At 41.1% G+C, this 24,832-nt stretch overlaps 1 protein-coding gene across 1 annotated transcript in view; it reads left to right on the forward strand.

The window, feature by feature from the left end:
- Positions 1 to 24,784, forward strand: part of LCT (lactase) — a 40,933-nt gene extending 16,149 nt beyond the window's left edge. The window contains exons 8-17 of the mRNA XM_060754855.2: positions 1,652 to 3,214; positions 7,893 to 8,161; positions 8,667 to 8,957; positions 11,393 to 11,591; positions 13,652 to 13,854; positions 15,685 to 15,782; positions 17,044 to 17,178; positions 20,283 to 20,506; positions 22,056 to 22,296; positions 24,592 to 24,784. Of these exons, the coding sequence (XP_060610838.2) occupies positions 1,652 to 3,214; positions 7,893 to 8,161; positions 8,667 to 8,957; positions 11,393 to 11,591; positions 13,652 to 13,854; positions 15,685 to 15,782; positions 17,044 to 17,178; positions 20,283 to 20,506; positions 22,056 to 22,296; positions 24,592 to 24,784 (3,416 nt within the window). The remainder of the gene's footprint in view (positions 1 to 1,651; positions 3,215 to 7,892; positions 8,162 to 8,666; positions 8,958 to 11,392; positions 11,592 to 13,651; positions 13,855 to 15,684; positions 15,783 to 17,043; positions 17,179 to 20,282; positions 20,507 to 22,055; positions 22,297 to 24,591) is intronic.
- The last annotated feature ends 48 nt before the right edge of the window (positions 24,785 to 24,832 follow it).

The raw sequence follows: 24,832 nt of genomic DNA on the forward strand, positions 1-24,832 counted from the left end.
AATATAAACTTATTAGTATTTCAATGGGAAGTCTGGGCCTGCTTTTGCCTGATGAGATAGGATTGTTGTTGTTGTTGTGTGCTTTCAAGCCATTTCAGATTTAGGTTGACCCTGAGCGAGGGTCGGGTAAATCTGGCCCCCGGGGCTTAGTTTGAGGACCCCTGCTTTAGAATAAATTCCACTGTTAAGATTGCTGGAGTATTTTTCCTTTGACTATCCTGGATGGATTACTATAACATACTCAATGGAGGGCTGTCTTGGAAAACTGGGCCTGATACTTCAGCAAGGTCAAAATGTTGCAGCTATTGATGTCTGGAGCTGATAATAAAGACCATATAATTCCCATATTTGAAACAGCTTCTCTGGCTACTAGTCAATTTCTGTGAGCACTAGGCCTGGGTAACAACGGAAAAATTTGTTTCTAAAATCTATTCGTTTTTTGGGGGGTTTTGCGTTTCGTTATTTAAAATAATTACAAAATTTTCCTTAAAAAAAGTTCGATATTTACGAAATTTCGTAAATGGTAAAAAAATTACAAAACAATAACGAAACAATAACGAATCGATTATTAATGGCGGCCACGATCGCGCAATACGCTAAAAAAACTTCTGAAGCTTCCCTCTCCCTCTGTTGTTGACTGTTGGTGTGATATTATAATTTTTTTTCACTAATTAAACAAAAACAACTATAAAACTTGCCCCAGACATGCGGAAATAATAACGAAACGACCTCAAACCAATAACGAAACGAATACATAACGAAATACGAAGCATTTACAAAACGTATTTAAAAATTCGTTTTGTTTTTAAGTTGCTCCAGAATGGTTCGTTATAGCTTCGTTATTAAAAAATTAACGAATTTTTAACGAATTACGAATTAACGAAACGAAACCGCCCAGCCCTAGTGAGCACATCAAGGTGGTAGTGATGACTTATTTGGTTGAGGTTTAAGAGTAAAACAGTGGTTCTTAACCTGAGGGTGACAGACCACCACTGGGCTGTGAGGATGAAAATCTGGTCCACGAGCCTCCTTCCTCTTTATTTTATTTTATTTTATTTTATTTTATTTTATTTTATTTCTGTTTCTTTTGTACCACCTGCCATTCCTTTCCTGTCGGTGACCATGGCATATATTCTGTATCAGAAACTAGAGCTGATCTGGTCTATCCAATGTAATTTTCTGGTCAAAAAAAGGTTGAGAATCACTGATAGAAAAGCTGTGTTTCTCCATATAAGCCTACTAGAGAGCAATACAACCCCCATATCTGTGGGGAATATTATGTTCCAAGCCACCTATCCACCCTGGATATCTGAATACATAGATAATAACAAACCATATAATTTGACTATACTTGGGCTGGGAGCATATCATAGAACTGCAGAGGGGGAATACTGGGGGAGGGGAGGATATTTTCTGGAGTATGGTTGAAATGAAACCATGGTTATTGAACCCATGGATAAGGATGTCTTTTATAGTTTATCTTTTGAATTAGATTGTGTCTTAAATGTGGAAAGAAATAATTAAATGTGTTAATTTTGATTCACTCCAACATGTTGGAAGTGCAAATTGCCTTCATCATATTCATGGAAGGGGAGTTAAGTTACGGTTATTATGAAAAGCTAACTAAGTTGTCTCTTCTTTCTTGTGACAGCTGTGAAGCTGGATGCTGTTGATGTTCAGTTGTATGTTGCCCGCTCTTTGATTGATGGCTTTGAAGGCACAGCAGGTTACAGTCAAAGGTTTGGCCTTCATCATGTGAATTTTGATGACGCAAACAGACAACGGACACCAAAGAAATCTGCGTATTTTTTCTCAACTGTTATTGAAAACAATGGATTTCCTGATATGGTCGCAAATAAAACTTTTCAGCATCTAAAAAATGATATTCCCATGCCACCAAGATTGCCTAGTTTACCAGCTTCTGAAGTTCCTTCAAAGGCAAAAGTGGTTTGGGAAAAATTTTCACAACAGACAAAACTAGAAAGAGATATATACTTTTATGGTACTTTCCCAGAAGATTTTCTGTGGGGTGTCTCTTCCTCTGCCTACCAGATTGAAGGAGGCTGGGATGCAGATGGAAAAGGCCCTAGCATATGGGATAATTTTACCCACATCCCTGGGAACATTAAAAATGATGAAACAGGAGATATAGCTTGTGATAGCTACAATAAAGCTGATGAAGATCTTTATTTACTGAGAGCATTAAGAGTGAACAGCTATCGCTTCTCCCTGTCATGGCCTCGAATTTTTCCAGATGGAAGAAACCGTTCCATAAATACATATGGAGTTAATTATTATAACCGGTTGATTGATGGTTTACTGGCCCAAAATATTACTCCAATGGTCACACTCTTCCACTGGGATCTGCCCCAGGCTCTGCAGGACATTGGGGGCTGGTTGAACCCTGAGATGGTTGAACTATTTGATAGTTATGCAGACTTTTGTTTTCACACTTTTGGAGACAGGGTCAAATTCTGGATGACTTTCAATGAACCAATCGCCATTTCATCTCTGGGCTATGATCTGGCAATGTTCCCACCAAATTACAAAGATGATCCAGGCTATGCACCCTATAAGGTGACCCACATAATATTGAAAGCTCATGCTAGAGCTTACCACACATATGACCAGAAATACAGAGCAACTCAAAAAGGTGTTGTTTCTTTGAGTCTCAACATGGACTGGGTTGAACCAGAGCCGCTGAATGACCCCCGAAATGTGGAGGCAGCCGATCGTTACCTGCAGTTTATGGGAGGGTGGTTTGCTCACCCTGTTTTCAAAAATGGAGATTACCCAGATGCCATGAAGTGGAAAGTAGGCAACCGGAGTGATCTGCAGAAACTACCATCTTCCCGGTTTCCTGTTTTCACAGCGGAAGAGAAAGAATATATCAAGGGCACAGCGGATGTCTTCTGCCTAAACTATTACACTACCAAACTCATAAAGCATAAGACCACCAAGCTAAGACCATTCTCCTATGAGGATGACCAAGAAAAGCTATTGGAGAATGACTCTTCCTGGCCTATCTCTGCAATAGACTACATGAGAGCAGTGTCCTGGGGACTTCGGAGATTGCTAAACTGGATCAAAGAAGAATATGGCAACCCTCCCATTTACATTACTGAGAATGGAGTTGGGCTGAAATCCAAGTCTGAGGTTGATGATACCAGCAAGATCTTTTTCTATAAAACCCACATTGATGAAGCTTTGAAAGGTAAGATACTATACTTGAAGATCAATGCCCTCAGTAATCTCATTGTTTGTACCAAATAAAGTTAGCGCATTGTTCAATGTAACCACATAAATAAGGTTTAGTTTTAAGTATAACTGAAAGTTTCTAGAAGAGCAATTCCCAAAACATGTGCTGTGGTGGGACTTGAATGAAAAACTAATTTTTTACAAGATCTACATTTAGGAGTATCTGACAGTCCCTGAAATCCATTTGTTAGCCTCACTGTAGTAAACTCATTAAATCAATGGAACTTCCAAACATTTTGACTAAAAAATGTCCTATTCATTCACTTGTTCTTTTCAAGTTGGCACTAGAAGTAGGACTTAGCCCCGGATGCCTCTTTCTGATCAACATCTGGAGACACCTAGCTAGCTGTACTGTGTAATTTCATTAGAAGTGATGACGTCATTGAAAGAGGTGACCAATCCAAGGCCACCAAGTGTGTTTCATGAATGGCCATCCAGCATTTGTTTGAAGATCTCAAGAGAAGGAGTTTCCACCACACCCTGAGGTAGTGCATCCCACTGTCAAACACCTTTTACCACCCTCCCAGATACTCTCAGTGGTATGCAGTTTCCCACCTCCTTACACTTTTGTTGTTCCAACAAAGTTGAGATACCATTTAAGCTTATGACTATCCCAAGTCAGGCCTACTGACTTCCGCAGTGATTCTTCATACATATAAAGATGGTGGTTTAGCTGTCAATATTTGGCCCATCTTCAGAAATGTTTTATTTATTTATTTATTTATTTACTTCACTTGTATACCGCTCTTCTCAGCCCTCAGGTGACTCAGAGCGGTTAACAACCAGTATCAACAACACAATACCATTAGTCATTTAAAACAGTAATATCAATTAATTAACATCAAGACATCAATACAACAATACAGCAGAATAACAATCCATCACGTCTCATCAATAGAATCAGCATCCGATCTCGTTGTCCATTAGTCCATATTCCAGTAATCAATCAGTCAATTGCACTGCTTAGTTGAAAGCCTGTTCAAAGAGCCAGGTCTTCACTCTCTTCCAGAATGCCAATAAGGAGGGGGCCAATCTGATGTCTGTAGGAAGGGCGTTCCACAGCTGAGGGGCCACTACTGAGAAGGCCCTGTCTCTCGTCCCCGCCAGGCGTGCTTGTGAAGCTGGCGGGATCGAGAGCAGGGCCTCCCCAGATGATCTTAACGTCCTAACTGGTTCATAGGAGGAGATGCATTCGGACAGATAGGTCGGGCCAGAACCGTTTAGGGCTTTAAAGGCTAAAGCCAGCACTTTGAATTGTGCCCGGTAGCAAATTGGCAGCCAGTGGAGCTGGCACAACAGAGGAGTTGTATGCTCCCTGAGTGACACTCCTGTTAGCATCCTGGGTGCCGGTCGTTGGACCATTTGAAGCTTCCGAGCAGTCTTCAGAGGCAACCCCACGTAGAGAGCGTGCAGTAGTCTAAACGGGATGTAACCAGAGTGTGGACTACCGTGGCCAAGTCAGACTTCCCAAGGTACGGGCGCAGCTGGCGCACAAGTTTTAGCTGTGCGAATGCTCCCCTGGTCACCGCTGAAACCTGGGGTTCCAGGCTCAGCGATGAGTCCAAGATCACACCCAAACTGAGAACCTGCGACTTCAGGGGGAGTGTAACCCCATCCAACACAGGCTGTAACCCTATACCCTGTTCAGCCTTACGACTGACCAGGAGTACCTCTGTCTTGCCTGGATTCAATTTCAATTGGTTCGCCCTCATCCAGACCGTTACAGCAGCCAAGCACCGGTTCATGCTTATATTTTACTGTTGATATACAACTGAGTAACTGTGTATGGATATATCTATTAAGGTGGTTACTGTCCTACAGTTATTTCCCACCTTCTTATATCTCCTTCAGCATAAAGAAATTGGCTATAAATAGTAAGCCATGAAAGTTTCTAACAATACATCTTAGCACTGTTTCTACTTCTGCTACTACACTGATTCAGGGCCCTTCTAGACAGGCCCTATATCCCAGGATCTGATCCCAATGTGATGGATGGATGGGTGAGTGGATGGATAGATAGATAGATAGATAGATAGATAGATAGGCAGGTAATGCATCACAGAGCACTTTTGCATCATTGGAAAATAGATAGGATAGATAGGAGGATAGATAAAAGGATAGATGGATAATTCTTTAAACTAGATCATATGAGTCCACACTGTCAGATAATCTGGGATAAACCGAAAACTTGGGATCAAACTTGGGAAATAGGGCCTGTCTGGAAGGGCCTTCAGTCAACTTTGGTCTTTTTGAAACACAAAGCAATGCTAAAATTTAGTTTAAATATGCACTGAAATTTTGGGTTGGCATACTGCAATTTATTTTGAATTCTAAGTAGCAGATGTGAATTCTCATAAACATAATGTTTCATGTTTCACAATAAAACACAGTTTTGTAAATGTTTTAGTAATAATTTTAGGGCTTTTTGTCAATTTTGAATAGGCATAAATATGGACTAGGAGATTGAAACAGAATGTTTATTTACTCCTCACCACATCCAAGCACCCAACCCCTGCTTTGCTGGAGAATTACTATTTCTTCAATACTGCAATGATAAGGAAATCTTGAGAGTAAATCTCACTGAAATCAAGCAGATTTTCTTCTAGATTATCAAATTAAGGGTGAATCCATCCACATCAAAAGCATCAGCGTTTGGCAGAAGTTATAGCTATAGTTTCCAACCTAAGCACCCTAAAGTCACCAGATCCCATCTGATCTTTGAAGCTAAGCAAGGTTAGTCTTGATTAGTACTTGGATGGGAGCCCAGCAATGAATACTAGGTGCTTTTTTCCATGTCAGCAGTGACTTGAGAAACTGCAAGTCGCTTCTGGTGTGAGAAAATTGGCTGTTTGTAAGGATGTTGCCCAGGGGACGCCCTGATGTTTTACCATCCTGTGGGACGCTTCTCTCATGTCCCCGCATGCGAAGCTGGAGCTGACAGATGGCAGCTCACCTCACTCCCCAAATTCGAACCATTGACCTTTTGGTCAGCAGTCTTGCCGGCAGAAGGGTGTAAGCCACTGTGGGCTCCAAACCAGGCTATATCTCAGAAGAATGAATGGAAAAATCACCTCTGTGTGTTCCTTGCCTAAGAACACCCTGTGGAATTAATTTGGTTGCCATAAGTCAAGAGGTCATTTGAAGGAACATACAAACCATAGCTGTACTTAATGCTGCCTCTTCCCTGGATATCCACACTATGAAGAGGGAAACTAAAAATGTACCTTTAACTGCTGAGTAGAAAAAAGAGACTTTTACTTGTCTGGTTCACTGACAAGCAACAGGCTGAAATTCCTTGTTCTACACAAACATAAGAGGTAAGAAGTCATCTCCATTTGACAACCCATTTGTTCCTGTCATGTTGATTTTCCTGTGTATTTCTCCCTTTTATATGAATGTCTCCTTTTTATCCCTTTCCCCCCTCTCGTCTCACGGCCATTTCCCAAGCAAATCAATTCTCAGTAAGGTCCCACTGTCTTCTCTATTACCAAGTTAACTCTTCCTGACACCATCTTCCTGGGGTCCCATTTTTAGACTCACATGCTTCATGCGCAAATTGTGGAAAAGCCTTGATTTTTTCCTTGCGCTGCCTTTTCAGTCCTGTATTCATGTATTGTTTATGAGATTAGATTCTGTTTTGGAAATAAAATGAAAACGATCACATGGATTCCTGTGAAAACATTTTTATTGCTACGTTGTTCGAATGTGTGAGAAAAGTTTGATCTATATACTTTTCTAGCACTAAGTATCATTGAAGATAAGGTGACTTAATTTTTTTTCGTTTCCGGAGTGACTTGAGAAACTACAAGTCGCTTTTGGTCTGAGAGAATTAGCCGTCTGCAAGGATGTTGCCCAGTGGACGACCGGATGTTTTACCATCCTGTGGGAAGCTTCTCTCATGTCTCTGTATGGGAAGCTGGAGCTGACAGACTGGAGCTCACCCCACTCTCTCCCTGGATTTGAACCACCGACCTTTTGGTCAGCTGTCCTGTTGGCACAAGGGTTTAATCCATTCCACTACTAGGGTGCAATAGATCGATCAATCAGTCAGTCAATCAATATCCTGTTTTTGCCAGCAAGGGATTCAATACAGCTTCGAATAAACATTATTCCATGCACTCTATGGTGTTACCTATCATTTTATATCATTCTAAAATAAAATTAATGACATCTTTTAGTGTTATATTCCAAAAATATATTTTTCTTCAAGTTTTTAATACACGGTCCTATGAACTTTGTTTGGAAGCAGTTCTAATAGTATTAATTGGCATTCATTTCTATATGAATAGAATTATTTTTTTCCAGTGTCACTGGAAAATCTGCATTTTAGGACCCTTCTACACAGCCATATAACCCAGAATATCAAGGCAGAAAATCCCACAATATTTGCTTTAAATTGAGTTATTTGAGTCCACACTGCCATATATTCTAGTTCAAAGCAGATAATGTGGGATTTTATTCAGTTGCGTGGAAGGGGCCTTTGAGATCCCTATTATCTGTGATTGGAAAGAAATGCCATTTAATTCACTGTTACTCTGGCCAGATGAGAAAGGACATGCTTGTTTCTTAACTCCTGACAAATGAATACATATTTATTCACAATTCCATTGTTTCTTTCTTAATTATTATTTTAGCTTCCAGCCTAGATGGAGTGAATCTTAAAGGCTATGTCGCTTGGTCTTTCTTGGATAGTTTTGAATGGTTAAATGGTTATGAGCCAAGATTTGGTCTCCACCAGGTGGATTTTGAGAAACCCAGCAGACCACGGACTCCCAGAACGTCTGCTATATATTATGCAGAAATCATCCGTCAAAATGGAATTCCTTTGCCAAAAAGTGAAGAGTTCCTTTATGGGGAGTTTCCAAAGAACTTTTCTTGGAGTGTGGCATCAGCAGCTTATCAGGTTAGTAAATCATAGCTGGACTCCTATTGGTTAATCCTAATGAGAGCAAACCCATTGAAATAGTCATTCAATAGTGAGACAACACCTAGGCAAATCCATTTGATTCAATGGTCCAAGTCGGGAGTAACAATGGTGTTTGAATACAGATGCTTATTGAATCTTTTGTGAATAGTAATCCAAACATTAGCTTTGTGGAAAAGAAAACAATAAATTCTACCAAGCTGAGGCCTGGGAAGAGAAATGCAGCTTTGAAATACAGTTAGTCTGGATACCAATTAATCTCTGGGGTGAAGGGGTTTAAGATTGGATAGACCCTGGCTCAAATTGTTATTGAACCATAGTGGTCACTTAGTGACCTCTGACCTGTCACATGTGCTGATTCACAGCCTAATTATCTGGACAGGTTAGTGAGGTTAAACCAGAAGGGAGGGTTATGTCCATTACCTTGAACTCCTTGGAGAAAAGAAAGAATATACTCTATGATTTATACCTTGTTTCATCAAAGACTGAAGGTGCCTGGAGAGCAGATGGGAAAGGGCTCAGCATTTGGGATCAGTTTGCTCACACGCCGTTGAAAATCAATAATGATGAAAATGGAGATATAGCTTGCGACAGCTACCACAAGATGGAGGAAGATGTGGCTATGTTGAAAGCCATCAAGGTGACTCATTATCGCTTTTCCATCTCCTGGCCTCGCATTCTTCCTGATGGGACCACCAAACACATCAATGAAGCTGGCCTGAACTATTATGAGAAACTTGTGGATGCTCTCCTTGCAGCCAACATCCAGCCTCAGGTAAAAGCAGTAGTTAGTTCTATGCAGGTTACATCTGTCTATAAAGATACAATAATAATTAAACTTTGAATTTACTTAGGCTGTCCCTCATAGCTCGAGGATAATGGTCCTGCAAGTGTAGTGTATTGGCAGTGGGTTCATAGGTGGCTGTGGAGCCCTATTCTTGAACTGCATGTTCTCCCGCAGTGAGGACATTGGTTTCCAGATGGAAGGTGGTCCCAGTCAGGGTTGGCTTGACATGCCTTCCTCTTGGCATGTTTCTCCCTTTCGCCCACCATTCGTGCCTCTTCAAATTCTGGAAGGTCACAGCTGACCTCCAGTTAGAGCGCTCAACGGCCAGGGCTTCCCAGTTCTCGGTGTCTATGCCATGATTGTTAAGGTTGACTTTAATTCCATCTTTAAATCTCTTTTCCTGTCCATCAACATTACATTTCCCATTATTGACTTGGGAGTTTAGTATACAGTAATAAATACATTTTGATTATACTAATTAGCAGTCTAGATAAATATGCTCAATGGTCCCATCAGAACTGATCCAACCATTGGGCAAACTGAGGCAGTATCTCAAGCGGCAGATTGTGGCAAGTTGTTAGAAGAGAGAGCTAAATGCAACATTTGTTGTTATTTAACCTATAAGTTGGCCTATTGCTTGCAGGTATGGTAGAATAAGTTGAATAAAAAGTCAAATGATAGTCCAAATCAACAATTATATATTATTATTAGCTTCAGATAGTAAAATCTTGAGCTGACCATTATTTGCAGATGTTTGGGCACTATAAATTAGTAAGAAATTCAGTTTGCATAATTAATACAAGCAGATGGAGGATATATTTATTTCATGTCAAAAGCATTGCATAAATAAGTATAAAACTGATAAAAAGTAGAAGGAGCACAAGCAGCTAAATAATTTTTGACCAAAACGGGCAACAGCGACTGCTGTCTGTAGCCTTAAACAAGTCTTCCTCTATGCATGAGGCAGGGCATTGTGGGCATTGGCAAGCATACAGATATGGAGTTGTTTGTTCTACTCCACGATCACACAAGGTGGAGGATTCTTCTAGGTAGTGCCATTTTGCTAGTTTGTCTTTTGGTCTACCCATTCCGCTTCTGAGCCTGTTCAGGGACTTCCAAGTTGCCCATTCTTGGTTTGCCCCTGGAGGCGGACCCTCATGGGGTAGGGAGGATCCAGTTGGAATTGCCTGATCTGCTGTTGCTGGAGGAACACTTAGAGGAGTGGTGGCTCTCACTTTTCCTTAAATTAAGTCTACTGGTAGCCATGCAGTGAATGGCTTTCACAGTGTTCACTGAAAGAGCCTCCTCAAAGACTGAGTAAATACAGCCGGGCGTCCCCTGGTCAATGTTTCTTGTAAACGGCTAATCCTTCCAAACCCAAAAGCATTGCTTTGAAACATAGATGGAGGCTAAAAACATCATACTGTAACCAGAAGAATCAAACTCTGCAAGGGGTACTTCTTAAACTGAAGACTATTCATGTTGTCTGTCTGTTACAAAGATTCTGAGATATATTGATACTTCCAATGTTAAACCTTCAGGAGTTTAAGAAATTGTGGATATAGTTGTAATCTTTGTTGAAGGATTGGCCATGGAAATCCACTTCTCTGTCTTGGACACATTTCAAGTGTGAAGTTGCTTTGGAGTGTTATTTTGGGTGAATGGCCAGATAAAGATGCCAATAAATGTCTACCTGCTTTAGATGTTCTACTCTTGATTCCAAGATGGGAACCTTTCACAAAAAACTGTAGCCTTATGATATCTTGACTCATTAATAGTCCTGTCTGTACTGCAAAGTCAATTCTATTCCATGTTCCTTTTCTTTCCCTCCTGGCTTGAAATTGGAACCAGGAAAGAAGACAGGAAGGGAAAATGGAAAGATTAAAGTCATCAGGTTTTTGGCCTTATGTTCAACTGTTGTCAAAGGTAGCTAAGAACTATCTTTGTAAAACTACCGCCCTGAAACCTGTAATTTTAAAATCCTTTCACACTATACAGTAATAGGACTATAATTCCCCTTTATCTTCCATGGCAGAAACCTGTGCAGTGCTGGATTTTGTAGGAACTCTGACTGATGATTCTAAATGCCTCTTCCAAAACTGTCCTTATTTTCCGGTTGCAGTATAAGAGTATTTTTTCAGCTGAGCATTACAGATTAAATCCAGGATATTAGAGAATATTTAAAGATGTATGGAGTAACTTTGATAGAAGAGAGGGGTCAAGGAATGTCCACCCAGTGGAAGGACACCATGGATACAACACCCATATATTTCTACAATCTGGTTAGCAGTTGCAACTGTTTTATAACATTACATAAAGCTTTCGTCATTCATATCCTACATATTTTCACCCCTACTATGATAAGTTAACTAAGTAACTTACCAAAATGTCATATATTTGTACGTGTGTCTTTCCATTTTTAGGTCACTATATACCACTGGGACCTTCCTCAGGCTCTTCAAGAAGTTGGCGGGTGGGAAAATTCAACCATAGTCCAGAGATTTAAAGACTACGCAGAGCTTCTTTTCCAAAGGCTTGGTGAGAAGGTGAAATTTTGGATTACCTTGAATGAGCCCTATGCTGTTGCTAATATTGGTTATGGTTATGGAGTATCTGCACCAGGTAAGATGTAGGATGTGAATAATTTGCTTACTTTGTTCTGATCTGCAGCAACAGGGGTGCTTTGGAAGATCAGAAGATGCTGATCTTTGGTGGTTTCCTGCAAGAGAATATTTTTGTATTCAAGACTTTGTATCCATACACACCGGATGCAGGAAATGTGGGGATCGTGTATAATGACAGTGGTTTTTGTCACTCAGCATTTCAGAAACAAAGTCATTGAGATTTCTAGAAGCACTTCATCAAGTCAGTTCTTCAGACTTGCCCTGGTTATTAGCTTCAGGTCATTTAGGGCTTTAAATGTCATTGCCAATACCTGGGAGCATATTGGCGACTTGTGCAATTAATTTGAAACCAATGTTATATGCTACCAAGACAATATTCCATTCAGCTGTCTAGCTGCTACATTTGGACTAGCAGCAGTTTCTGAGTTGTATTACAATAATCTAATTGAGAAGTTATCAGTATATGTGACTTAAGTCATCCCTGCCCAGCCGGTAGCTAGTGCCAAGCACTCAGAACCAATGAGTCAACTTCGGTAGTTCATGTTAAACATGGATTTAAGAATACCCCGTGCTACCCTATATGCTCATGTATAAGTCTAGTAATCTTAGCCATGAGTCATTGTGAGAATTGTACCCTGACTCTTACCGATAAGGAAATATTCCCTTCTCTGAATAAAGTGGCAAAAGACAAGAGCCTAATCCATTCTGAGATAACCTAAGAAACGTACCAAGCCTTCTACCCTCCCCGTCATGGACCATTTCTGGCCTTTTGAGGTGATTGGGCAGGGAAATGGCAGTGGTTGCCAAGGGCAGATGGCTCCTCGAAGTGGCATCTCCATAAAATGATCCTTCACTTATCCATGGGTCAAATCAAAATCCTTAATTTTGGACCTATATACTCATGCCTTATTTATGAGTGTATGACAAGTATTGAGTAAATATTAGCACCCTGTGGGGGAGTGCAACTCCATCCAAAGCAGGTTGCTTACTAGGCTCCCAGGTCTGATAACCACCAGTCCACAGAGCTTCCATCTGACTAGATTCCCAGAGATATTGAACAACAGGAGGGACAAAATGGAGGCCTGTGACACACCACAGTTTAATGGCCACAGTGCTGAATGGGAATCCCTCAATGCTACTCCATGGAATCAGTTTTGTTATACCACTATTTACTTATTTATTTGTGATATTTCAATGCCGCCTTTCTCAATCCTGAAGGCAACTCAAGGCAGCTTACACCAAGTTTGAACATTGAGGCTGAATATAAGCAGTCTTGAGTCCCAGGACTGTAGAAAGGCTGAGACATAAAGAAAATGATTAATATTATTAGTACAGATAGTATTAGTATTTGTGTTAAAAGTGTATTAGTATTTGTGTTAAATTGTGTCCCTAGGCACGATATTGATAGTGCCCCTATATTGGAGTTGACCTCAGGCAGCACGTACATGGGTATAATGAAAGAACAGCAAATGGTTAATTTTATTCCCTTTGCTGTTATATTTTTCCTGCTAGTGGTTGGAGGAATTAGTGTGCACCTCACATGTCTAATACTCAAGCAGCCTTGGGTACTATGCCCCATCCTTGGAATAGGGAAATGCATTTATTGTTCTGCCTGAGGCAACAACACAAATTAGGACAGCTCAGTCCACAGGGGTGAGATCTGTAACTGTATCTTTTACTATAATTGGTTGGGAAAAGCCTTTCTTTTATGCCTCTGAATGTTCAATCCTAGGCAAATGATGGGTGGAAATCGATCCATGGAGACTACATGTATTAAGCAAACTCATTCTTAATTATGTTTCTGACCGTGTAAGCAAACTCACTCTTAATTATGTTTCTGGGAGCTTTGTGCACTACCAACCATGTAGTTAAAATGATAATGAGACATGTCCAGTGAAAGAAAGAGATTATTTGATCAGTTTCTTGAGGGCTTCTCCTTTCAGAAAGCCAACAACGTGGAATGATTGGACTGTCCAATTAAGAAGTACTACCAACTCTTGCTCCAGCTGATTCCAATCTTGCTGCATAATCCCTTTTCTAATATCACTATCTGTCCAGGTATTTCTGCCAGACCAGGGCGAGCCCCTTATATTGTGGGGCACAACTTGATCAAAGCTCACGCTGAAGTTTGGCATCTCTACAACGAAACGTATCGTCCAAAACAAAAAGGCTTGATTTCTCTTTCCATGAGTTCAGAGTGGGCTGAACCAAAGAACCCCTATAAGCAGGAGGACATTGATGCTGCAAGGAGACATGTTCAGGTAATGTAATGACCCTGTACCTTCCAGCACAACCTGTGGCCTTCCAGATGTGTGGGATTCCAACTCCCAGAAGCCCTAGCTAGCTTGTCCAGTGGTCAGAATTTCTGGGAGCTGAAGTCCAAATCACCTGAAAGGCCAGAGGTTGTGCAAGCATAATCTAACACAATGGCCTTCGCCTTGGCCGGCTATGATTTGAGATGCAGCCCAACAGTATATTTGAATGCTTCACACAGTTTGGGAAATCGTGATTTTACAGGTGATGATGACAATCTTGTGTGCTTAGAATACTCCCATTTTGATGACATTCATTTATTTTGTAGCAGTCTGACTTTAAAGCACAAAGAGTGGATTTTCTTTTGGTTTAATTAAAATCAGAAGCAGAGAATCCCAGTTCAGGCATTCAGTAAACAATGAATATCATTAATATTTTCTCCTTTACTTGCAGAGTGCCACCGAAGCCTGATATCTGATCAGCATCAGGCTAGAAATCAATGAGGTTATTGCCCTCATTTTGGGGGGGGGGGGGGGTTGCACATATACATCCATTCTTACACAGGCTCAATTCACACAGATGCTGGTTACAGTTTGCTTAGGCATATATGAATGGTCAACATGTCAGCCTAAAGAACAGTTTGGTGGAAGTGTAGCATGCAGGTCATTTGCTGCTCTCCAGACCCACTTTTGCAGCACCAGAAACCCACTGCCATTCCCTCAAATGGATTTTCAGGAGAATTTTAACCCCCAAATCATGGAATACATCCCAGATCACTCAGTCCTGGCAGACTGTCTTCTCCCACAACCTCCCAAATTCCAGATGAAAAAGAACCCTAGGCAAATGGCTCTAGTTTGCCAAAAACATGGTATCACTTTCAATGCAGCCTGTTAAGGGTTGGGAGCTTGTTGTCTCTACTCTCTGTCCAATTGCTCAACCATAATCTAAAGAAAGGGGCTTGTACAGCCTTGGGAGGGCCTTCAGAAATTAGTGATTGCCAAATATGTTTATAGGCTTATATAGTAAAGACACAAATGTCAACAATGTAGACTTACCTGAGAGTTAGCCCCACTGAATGGCATGAGACTTGCTTCCAAGCAAAAATGTATTGGAACGCATCTATCAGCCCTTGCAACAGGTTGATAGTGCAAGAAAGAGATACCATGAGGTCTTGGAGGAAAGAGCATTGGATCATCCATGGTAGCTAGTTGCTGGGTGCTCTGTGAGAGGCAGAAGCCAAGGACCAACATCTACATGTAGCTATGGATATGCACTTCAGTATCCACTCATCACCTGGAAGTTAAGGAGCCCCCGGTGGCAGAATGGGTTAAATCCTTGTGCTGGCAGGACTGCTGATCAAAAGGTCTGCAGTTCAAATCCAGGGAGCAGGGTGAGCTGCCCTCTGTCAGCTCCAGCTTCTCATGTGGGGACATGAGAGAGGCCTCCAACAGGATGGTAAAACATCCGGGCATCCCCTGGGCAACATCTTTGCAGACAGCCAATTCGTTCACACCAGAAATGACTTGCAGTTTCTCAAGTTGCTTCTGACCCACACAAAAATACCCTGGTAGCTGTCAGGCTCTACTGCTACTGCCACGTTTCAGTCATGTATGGTACTACTTCAAGCTCACTAGAAGAGTAATGTTAGCATCAAATCTTCTGGTTCACTTGCCATTGCTGGATGCTATGCTGTCTCTTTAAACCTCATCTACAGAGAGAGAGAGTTGTAAGTCTTTGCCTTTGTTTCTGTAGAATTGCTAATGATAGGCTTTACTTTGACTTCTTATTGCAAAACAGATATATACAATCACCCTTGTCATGTTATTTTCTTGTCATAGTTCTATGTTGGTTGGTTTGCTCACCCGATCTTCAAAAACGGTGACTATAGTGAGCTGATGAAAAGGAGGATACAGGAGAAAAGCCAGGGCCAATCACGGTATTTATTTACTTGAAACGTTTTTATCCCATTGTTCAAAACAATCGATAAAACAAGACAGCTTTTGTTTGCAAGCATACATACAAAGAGTCACAACACACAAAAAGGGAAAGGGATCCAGAGGGAGGAAGAAAAGATCAATTTCAGGCATTCACTCTGGTTCTTTTTATGACCAACTGTGGTGGAAATACTTCAGTGAGAGGTGCAGCTGAATGAAGCTAATCTTCCAGTAAAAACTGATGAAGCATCCCTGTTTCTCTTCCCTGTTTACCAAAGAAAAGCTACAAGATGAGAAAGGATCCTTGAATTACAGTATGTGAGCCAACAGTCTCAGGTCCACAGGCCAATTTTGTAATAGATGATAGACAAACAAACAAGGGAAAAACCACAACGGTAAAGTCCAATATGTTCAAGAGATAAAATATAGTGGCAGTCAGAAATGGGTGGAGTGTGAGACAGACTGAATAAGGCCGTAGTTCTCAACCTGTGGGTCCCCAGATGTTTTGGCCTTCAACTCCCAGAAATCCTAACAGCTGGTAAACTGGATGGGATTTCTGAGAGTGGTAGGCCAAAACACCTGGGGACCCACAGGTTGAGAACCACTGGAATAAAGTGATGGCCTACTGCTGAAAACAATGAAGGACAGGACAACCCAGGCTGAAAAGATTTGATGGATCACAACCTATGAAGATGTGATCTGAAAAGCATGTCAGTGGGGAATTACCAAAATCATAAGCATGGAATGGATGGGAAGCAATGCCATCAGTGCTTGGTTTTTGCATGTGAAAAATGTTCATGAATGTTGCCTGTGTTGATATGTAACATTGATACATATCATTAATGTTGCTTGACATCATTATACTTCTGTATTGTTGTTTGCATGTGGCACTTGGAGTGCTTCTGTGAAGCGGCCTAAGTCACTTTGGGAAGATGGTAGTGGGATACAAATAATAATAATAATAATAATAATAATAATATCAACACCGTCATCATCATTATCATAGCAATTGATGGGAAGGCTTTACCAATTGTTACCTTAAATCTTGGGGACTGTTAGAGCTGAATGTTATGCTTCTCCCCTTTGGGCACAATGAAATATATGTGCAGCCATTTATTGGTGTTTATGTGCTATATTTCTTCTATAAAAGATATCTTTCTGATTTTAAAAGGAAAGTTGATAGAGTTAAACTAATAAGCATGTTAACATATTGATAAATGTATAGTTTATAAGGCCCTTCACCTTTTTGTTTGGTTGATGTAGCCTCCCTGAATTTACTGAAAGTGAAAAACAGAGGATAAAAGGCACCTATGACTTTTTTGGTCTGAACCATTACACTACAGTACTGGCATCCAACTTAAACTATCCTGCATTTTTGACATCCTACGATGCTGATAGGTAAGTGATATACAAAACTAATGATTAGAGGTTGTGTCAAATGGATTGTTGTGTATTTGTTCACTCACTAACCTCATGGACCAGCCCATTCCAGAGCTCCCTGTCGGCCATCACCACCCCCAGCTCCTTCAGAGTCAAGCCAGTCACAGTCACTTTAAGGATATCATTCATCCATCTTGCCCTTAGTCAGCCATTCTTCCTTTTTCCTTCAATTTTCCCCATCATCATTATCTCCTCCAAGCTTTCCTGTCTTCTCATTATGTGGCCAAAGTACTTCATCTTTGCCTCTAATATCCTTCACTCCAGTGAGCAGTCAGGCTTTATTTCCTGGAGTATGGACTGGTTTGAACTTCATGCCGTCAAATGGTTATCACGTTTATTTAATAAGCATTCATAACCCTAGCCCTAACAATGGTTTTTAATTGTTTTGATGCATTTTATAATGATATTTAAAATGCTCATTTTAATTGTATATTGTTTTTAATGGCATTGGATAGTTTCCTATGTGTAAAACTGCCTTGAGTCCCCTTTGGGATTGAGAAAGGTGGGGTAGAGATGTCAACAACAACAACAACAACAACAACAACGATGATGATGATGATGATTCTGGGAGCCCAAAAACAAACCATTAGAACAAATGCCATCGAAATCAGAATTAAAAAGTCAACAACAGATCCCAAATGTAGACTCTGCAAGGAAGCAGATGAAACAATAGATCAAATCCTCAGCTGCTGCAAGAAGATCGCGCAGACAGAGGCATAACACTGTTGCTACAAGCAGAGGCATAACACTGTTGCTCAGATGATTAATTGCAACTTGTGCTACAAATACCATCTGCCTCCGACAAAGAACTGGTGGGATCACAAACCGGAAAAAATTACAGAGAATGAACACGCCAATCTCCTCTGGGACTTCCAGATTCAGACAGACAGAGTTTTGGAGCACAGTACTCCTGACCTTACAATCGAGTTAAAAAACAAAGTATAGATTGTCGATGTTGCAATCCTAGGTGACAACAAGATTGAAGAGAAACAACTGGAAAAGCTGACACAATATGAGGATTTAAAGATCGAACTGCAAAGACTCTGGCACAAGCCAGTAAAGGTGGTTCCAGTGGTAATCGGCACACTGGGTGCAGTGCCTAAAGACCTTGGCCTGCACTTAAAACACAATCAGTGCTGACAAAACTACCATCTGCTAGCTGCAAAAGGCTACCCTACTGGGATCTGCACACATTATTCGCTGATACATCACCCAGTCCTAGACACTTGGGAAGTGTCCTGATGTGTGATCCAATACAACAGCCAGCAGAGTGATCTTGTCTGCTGTGGACTCATCTTGTTGTGTTTCTAATAATAATAATAATAATAATAATAATAATAATAATAATAATAGGAGTTTGCCATTGGCTTACTCTGTGACTGAGTGCAACTTGAACCAGTGTGTTTCCATGGCCTTTGTTCGGATTTAAGTTGCCAGATGTTCAAGCTGGGTTTAGAAAAGGCAGAGGAACGAGAGACCAGATTGCCAATATCCGCTGGATAATGGAGAAAGGCAGGGAGTTTCAGAAAAACATCTACTTCTGCTTCATTGACTATTCTAAAGCCTTTGACTGTGTGGATCATAATAAATTGTGGCAAGTTCTTAGTGGGATGGGCATCCCAAGCCACCTTGTCTCTCTCCTGAGGAATCTGTACAAGGACCAAGTAGCAACAGTCAGAACTGACCACGGAACAACAGACGGGTTCAAGATTGGGAAAGGCGTACGGCAAGGCTGCATCCTCTCACCCAACCTTTTTAACTTGTATGCAGAACACATCATGCGATGTGCGGGGCTGGATGAATGCAAGGCTGGGGTGAAAATTGCTGGAAGAAACATTAACAACCTCAGATATGCAGATGACACCACTCTGATGGCCGAAAGTGAGGAGGAGCTGAGGAGCCTTCTAATCAAGGTGAAAGAAGAAAGCGCAAAAGCCGGGTTGCAGCTAAACATAAAAAAAACCAAGATTATGGCAACAAGAATGATTGACAACTGGAAAATAGAGGGAGAAACCGTGGAGGCCGTGACAGACTTTGTATTTCTAGGTGCAAAGATTACTGCAGATGCAGACTGTAGCCAGGAAATCAGAAGACGCTTACTTCTTGGGAGGAGAGCAATGTCCAGTCTTGATAAAATAGTGAAGAGTAGAGACATCAGACTGGCAACAAAGATCCGCCTAGTCAAAGCCATGGTATTCCCTGTAGTAACCTACGGATGTGAGAGATGGACCTTAGGGAAGGCTGAGCGAAGGAAGATCGATGCTTTTGAGTTGTGGTGTTGGAGGAAAGTTCTGAGAGTGCCTTGGACTGCGAGAAGATCCAACCAGTCCATCCTCCAGGAAATAAAGCCCGACTGCTCACTGGAGGGAAAGATACTAGAGACAAAGTTGAAGTACTTTGGCCACATCATGAGGAGACAGGAAAGCCTAGAGAAGACAATTATGCTGGGGAAAGTGGAAGGCAAAAGGAAGAGGGGCCGACCAAGGGCAAGATGGATGGATGGCATCCTTGAAGTGACTGGACTGACCTTGAGGGAGCTGGGGGTGGTAACGGCCGACAGGGAGCTCTGGCGTGGGCTGGTCCATGAGGTCACGAAGAGTCGGAGACGACTGAACGAATGAACAACATACCACACTGACCTCTCATCAAAATGCTAATTTATCATACTTTTATAAAGAGAAGGGTGTTAGGAATAGATTTCTTTGTTATTGTTTTCATTATGCCAGATGGTGTTATTCACTGCTGTATGGCCCCTGCTTGCTGTCTTTGAAGAATGACACAAAGTCTTGTCCTCCTTGACTGCCTCTGCAACTGATCCACTACTTTCCATAGCTTACATTCACGGACAATGATTTGTATAGCTCACCCCCTGGAAAGCATTAACTGAGAAGCTTTCACACTGAACTCAACACGCAGTCTATTGTGCACTGTATCACACTGATCAACCCACTCGTTCCAACAAAAAGATGCTGCTGCTGAGTGTTCTTCTTGGCTTGTTGATATCCAGCTGGAGTTCATGCTTTGGAACACACCGGTCTTTTCACTTGCTTTCTCTTCTGCAGAGGTGTTGCCTCCATTGCAGACCGTAGCTGGCTGGGTTCTGGCTCTTTGTGGTTGAAAGTGACCCCATTCGGCTTTCGAAAGCTTTTGAAGTGGATCAAGGAGGAATACAACAACCCACCTATTTATGTGACTGAAAATGGAATTTCAGAACGTGTCGACGAGGGCTTAAATGATCCCTGGAGGACACATTACTTAAAAAATTACATCAATGAAGCTTTGAAAGGTACGTATTACACCCTTCAGTCTGTATATTTTCATTTAACCATACAAAAACCAGGAAACAAGTAATCTGATGTGATCCCTCTAACTTGCTCCCCTTCCCTTGCAATACAGCAATCTCATGCAACGTAATGATAAACCTGGGAATCCTGAGAACCATGATTAATTTAGTAAAAGTATGCATGTGCCTGCTGTCCCGTGGTTCCCACCTGCAGCAGAAGCCATTAACCCAAGCACAGTGTTTCATACTTCATCTGAAAGTGGAAATAGACAATGCTTTGGATTGCTTTACCTTCCGCAAGCCTGCGAGAGAAACTCTATAACAAACCACGTCTTGTGGTTTGTTACAAAATAAGCCAGAACACTTGCTCTTGCCAGGTTTAGATGATAACAATAAGCAAACCTTCGTGCAATTGAAAAATATTTATAAACACACTTTTCATGTTTATGTGATAGAAATCTACAATTTTATACACTACCATCAAAATGCAGGAAATACTTTTGATTGTGGGTGGATTGAAGTGGGTGTTCACTAGGCAACGTTCCCAGTTTCACTTTTGCAAACCTTTCCATTTGACTTTGGAAGAATTCCTATCATAATATTGGAAAAGATTGCTTTGTAAGGAGATGCTCTACTCCATTAGATAAAATATTCACACTTTACTATAAATAATCTAACCAAATGGAGCCTCTGGTGGTGCAATAGGTTAAATTGCTAAGCTGCTGAACTTGCTGACTGAAAGGTTGGTGGTTTGGATCTGGGGAGCGGGGTGAGCTCTCACTGTTAGCCCCAGTTTCTGCCAACCTAGCAGTTTGAAGACATGCAAATGTGAGTAGATCAATAGATACCACTTCAGTGGGAAGGTAACAGTGCTACATGCAGTTATGCTGGCTACATGACCTTGGAGGTGTCTACGGATAATGCCAGCTCTTTGTCTTAGAAATGGAGATGAGCACTGACCCCCAGAGTTGGACACGACTAGACTTAATGTCAAGGGGAAACCTTTACCTTTACTAATCTAACCAAAAGGTAGCCACTTTGGTTAGATTACATTTATTTATTTATTTTGGACATTGTTTGCTTGTGTACTGTGAGGGATCCTTGCCATCTAGTTCCCAACCAGTAGGAAATCTACAAAAGTTAGACTTTTAAAGGAAGAGACTGAAGAGCAAATTAGTTGTATTTGGTTTAGTTTGTGGTGACTCTCTTAGCGATCCCAAAGGTGACCACACGCTTTCCTCCACCAGCTCCAGTGTGCATCAGCCATTGCTGCCAAGGACTTGTTTCATTCTGTGCTCTTATGAGATTTAGTACATCAGGCTGACATCAAGATGGAAATCTTATATAGAAAATCATGGTCAGCTCGTATGGCCCGATAGTCAATGAAAAGTTAGACAGTTCTATAATTTGGTGCCTGAAGACTCTTTGGAAATTGATACATTTCCTTAAGGGTCTGTTTCAGTGTATTGTGTATATGATTTCCAGCTGAAGAATCCACACACTGGATTGCACTCTGTGAGACATTTCTTCCTCTTTTTGTGCACTTTAACAGCAATTGTACATGATGGTGTTGATATACGAGGCTACACTGTATGGAGCTTGATGGACAACTTTGAGTGGGCAGTGGGCTACTCTGAGAGATTTGGGTTGTATTATACCAACTATACAGACCCAGATCTATCCAGAATTCCAAAGGAGTCTTCAAAATATTATTCCTCTATCATTCGATGCAATGGCTTTCCAGACCCAGCCACTGGGCCTCACTTGTGTCTAGAGCCACAACCTGAAGGTTAGTAAATTCCTGATAGTTTTAAATAGATTCATATTGAGAATTGGTTAGAAGGAACCTACATGTTTGAAACACTGGCAGTTTGTTCATGAGTATGGATGAGGTTTGCCCAGAAAACAAGCTTACTACAACTCCTTATATGTATTTTATATAATGTTACGAACCCCTAACTGGAAAGGAAGGTGGCATTTGGTGCTTCACTGCATCAAATTGCAACTGCTGTGGGCTGTTAAACAAGTTAATCTATGTTTCTTGGACTAAAATGGTCAAAATGCAATCCTGCACCCTAAAAAGTAATTAAAAGGGATGGTTGTCTTCTCTCCAATTCAATATCTATCTGTCTACCTATGTGTATGTATGTATGTATGTATGTATGTATGTATATATATTGCAGTGAGATTTTGGGGTATTTGGGGTAGTTTGATGATTTTATGTTTCTGCTTATGCTTAAGTATTGTAAACTGAAAACCGAGCCTGTAGGAAAAGATTAAGGAACGGTGGCTCTGACTGCAGCTTCCATCAATTCCACCCAGCATGTGTGGGATGATATTACTTGCAGTCCAATAATATCCAGAGGACCATACTTCCTATCTATAGTACAGGACAATGCAGACTTTATTCTTGTTGTTCCTTTTAGTATGAGAGAACAGCTAGCTGAGGTAGATATCACAAGCCCCCAATTTAAATTTCTGATGATTATTGGATGCATTTGCTGGTATGTTTTTAGCATATGAGTGCATGCCCAATAAAATTGGCACTGTACAGTTCATGAGTGTGAACGAGGGCCTCTAAAAATCCTTTTGAGACTCCAACACACTTACATGTGTGAACTATAAAGGTAAGTAGGGGCAGCAAAAAGTGCTAGCCTCCTCCAATATTAAAACCTACACAGCAGTGCAAGTGAGCCCATGCACTAAGATGAATCTCATTCATATTTGATGAGAAACAGTGGCTGGTGTCCTGCTGTTGAATTATGAGGGTGAAAAGCAGATTTGCTCCATTGCAGCTCACTTTTGACTTCATTGCAAGGGACAGAAGTCTGTTCTGAGCAAGCAATGTTCACATCCACAAGCACTCTCTTGTTAGTAACATGCCCCTCCATGGCCATTTATGTGGAACTGCAAAGGATATGGGCACTTATTTTTCTGTAGCTCAATGGTTCCCAACCTGTTGTCCGTGGACCACCAGAGGTCCACAAGAACTAAAATATAGTCCATGTCCTTACAGTTACTACACCGTTGCAACAAGAGCGACTGGTCTTGCAAAACCCTCTTATAGTTCTGAGGCTTATTAAATATGGTTTTCTGTGGGCGAGCAGAATGGTGACTACTGGATGGTATATGTTCTGTATCAGAAACTAGAGCTGATGTGGCCTAACCAATGCAATGATTTGAGTAATCAGCTAAAAACATCCAAAGGAGATCAGAGGTGAACTACAGTATGTAACAATGGCTCCCAAACTTTTTTTGACCCATCATCCCTTTACTCTGAGGTCACATAGAAATGGCTGGGATGGGGAAGGACAGAAGCGATGCTGGGAGATGTAGCTACTGAAATATAGCTTTGTGATACGTTTTTGTCCCCCAATACAGGATCACAATATTTTTTAATGCTAATGGGCTAGTGGGTTAATGCCATACTTTGGATAGATCTACTCAGACCAGTGGGATCTTAATCTGAAGAATATAATACAGATCTTAATCTTAAGAATGCAATACTAGACCCTGTAATAATTTTGGTCATATCTGTCTTCCTGACAGAAAACAGTAGTTCAATTCTTCTCACTTACTCCAGCACTAAAGTAACCATAGGCACATCTCCCTGAAGGTTTGAGTGTGTTTGAGGCAAGTGAAATCATTTGGTTGGGTTGCAAGAGCCAGTGCTTTCTTTCTTCTTCCACCTGTGCCTCCTCCAAAGCCCATTCTCAAGAATCCTCCAACCTTAAAAAATAGCCAGAGGGTAGTAACTGTAGTGAGGGATCCCACTTATTCTAGAGCAGGAATGGCAAACTCTGGTCCTCCAGGTGTTTTGGATTTCAACTCCCACTGTTCCTACCAGCTGTTAGGAGTTATAGGAGTTAAAGTCCAAAACACCTGGAGGACCAAAGTTTGCCATGTCTGCTCAAGGGCCAACTCAAATTATCTTATTTTCCAACAATTGGGCTGTTAGAAACCTGGGTTGGCTTTTCATCTTTTCAATTGGCTTGAAAACCACAAGGGGAAAAGTCTTTCTACAGAACATGTCTATAAACTAAGACTTTACTGATCATTTTTTTCCTAGGTACAAGTCTGCCACCTAGCAACACAACGTCGCCTGACAACTCAGCCATTCAGAAGGTGCAGTTTTTGGGGCTGGACTTGACTTCATCTCGTGCAGAAACAGCCCTTTACGCTTTGTTTGCCCTACTCCTGCTAACTGTAGTAGGCCTTGCCATTTTTTCATATGCATATAGGAAGATTACCAAAAAGCTCAACAGAAAAAGTAAAATGTAAATTATAAGACACATTTTTTCTTGTTATGTTTAATAAGAGTTCCTTTTG

This window comes from Anolis sagrei, chromosome 1, assembly GCF_037176765.1.
Source record: "Anolis sagrei isolate rAnoSag1 chromosome 1, rAnoSag1.mat, whole genome shotgun sequence".
NCBI lineage: Eukaryota > Metazoa > Chordata > Lepidosauria > Squamata > Dactyloidae > Anolis > Anolis sagrei.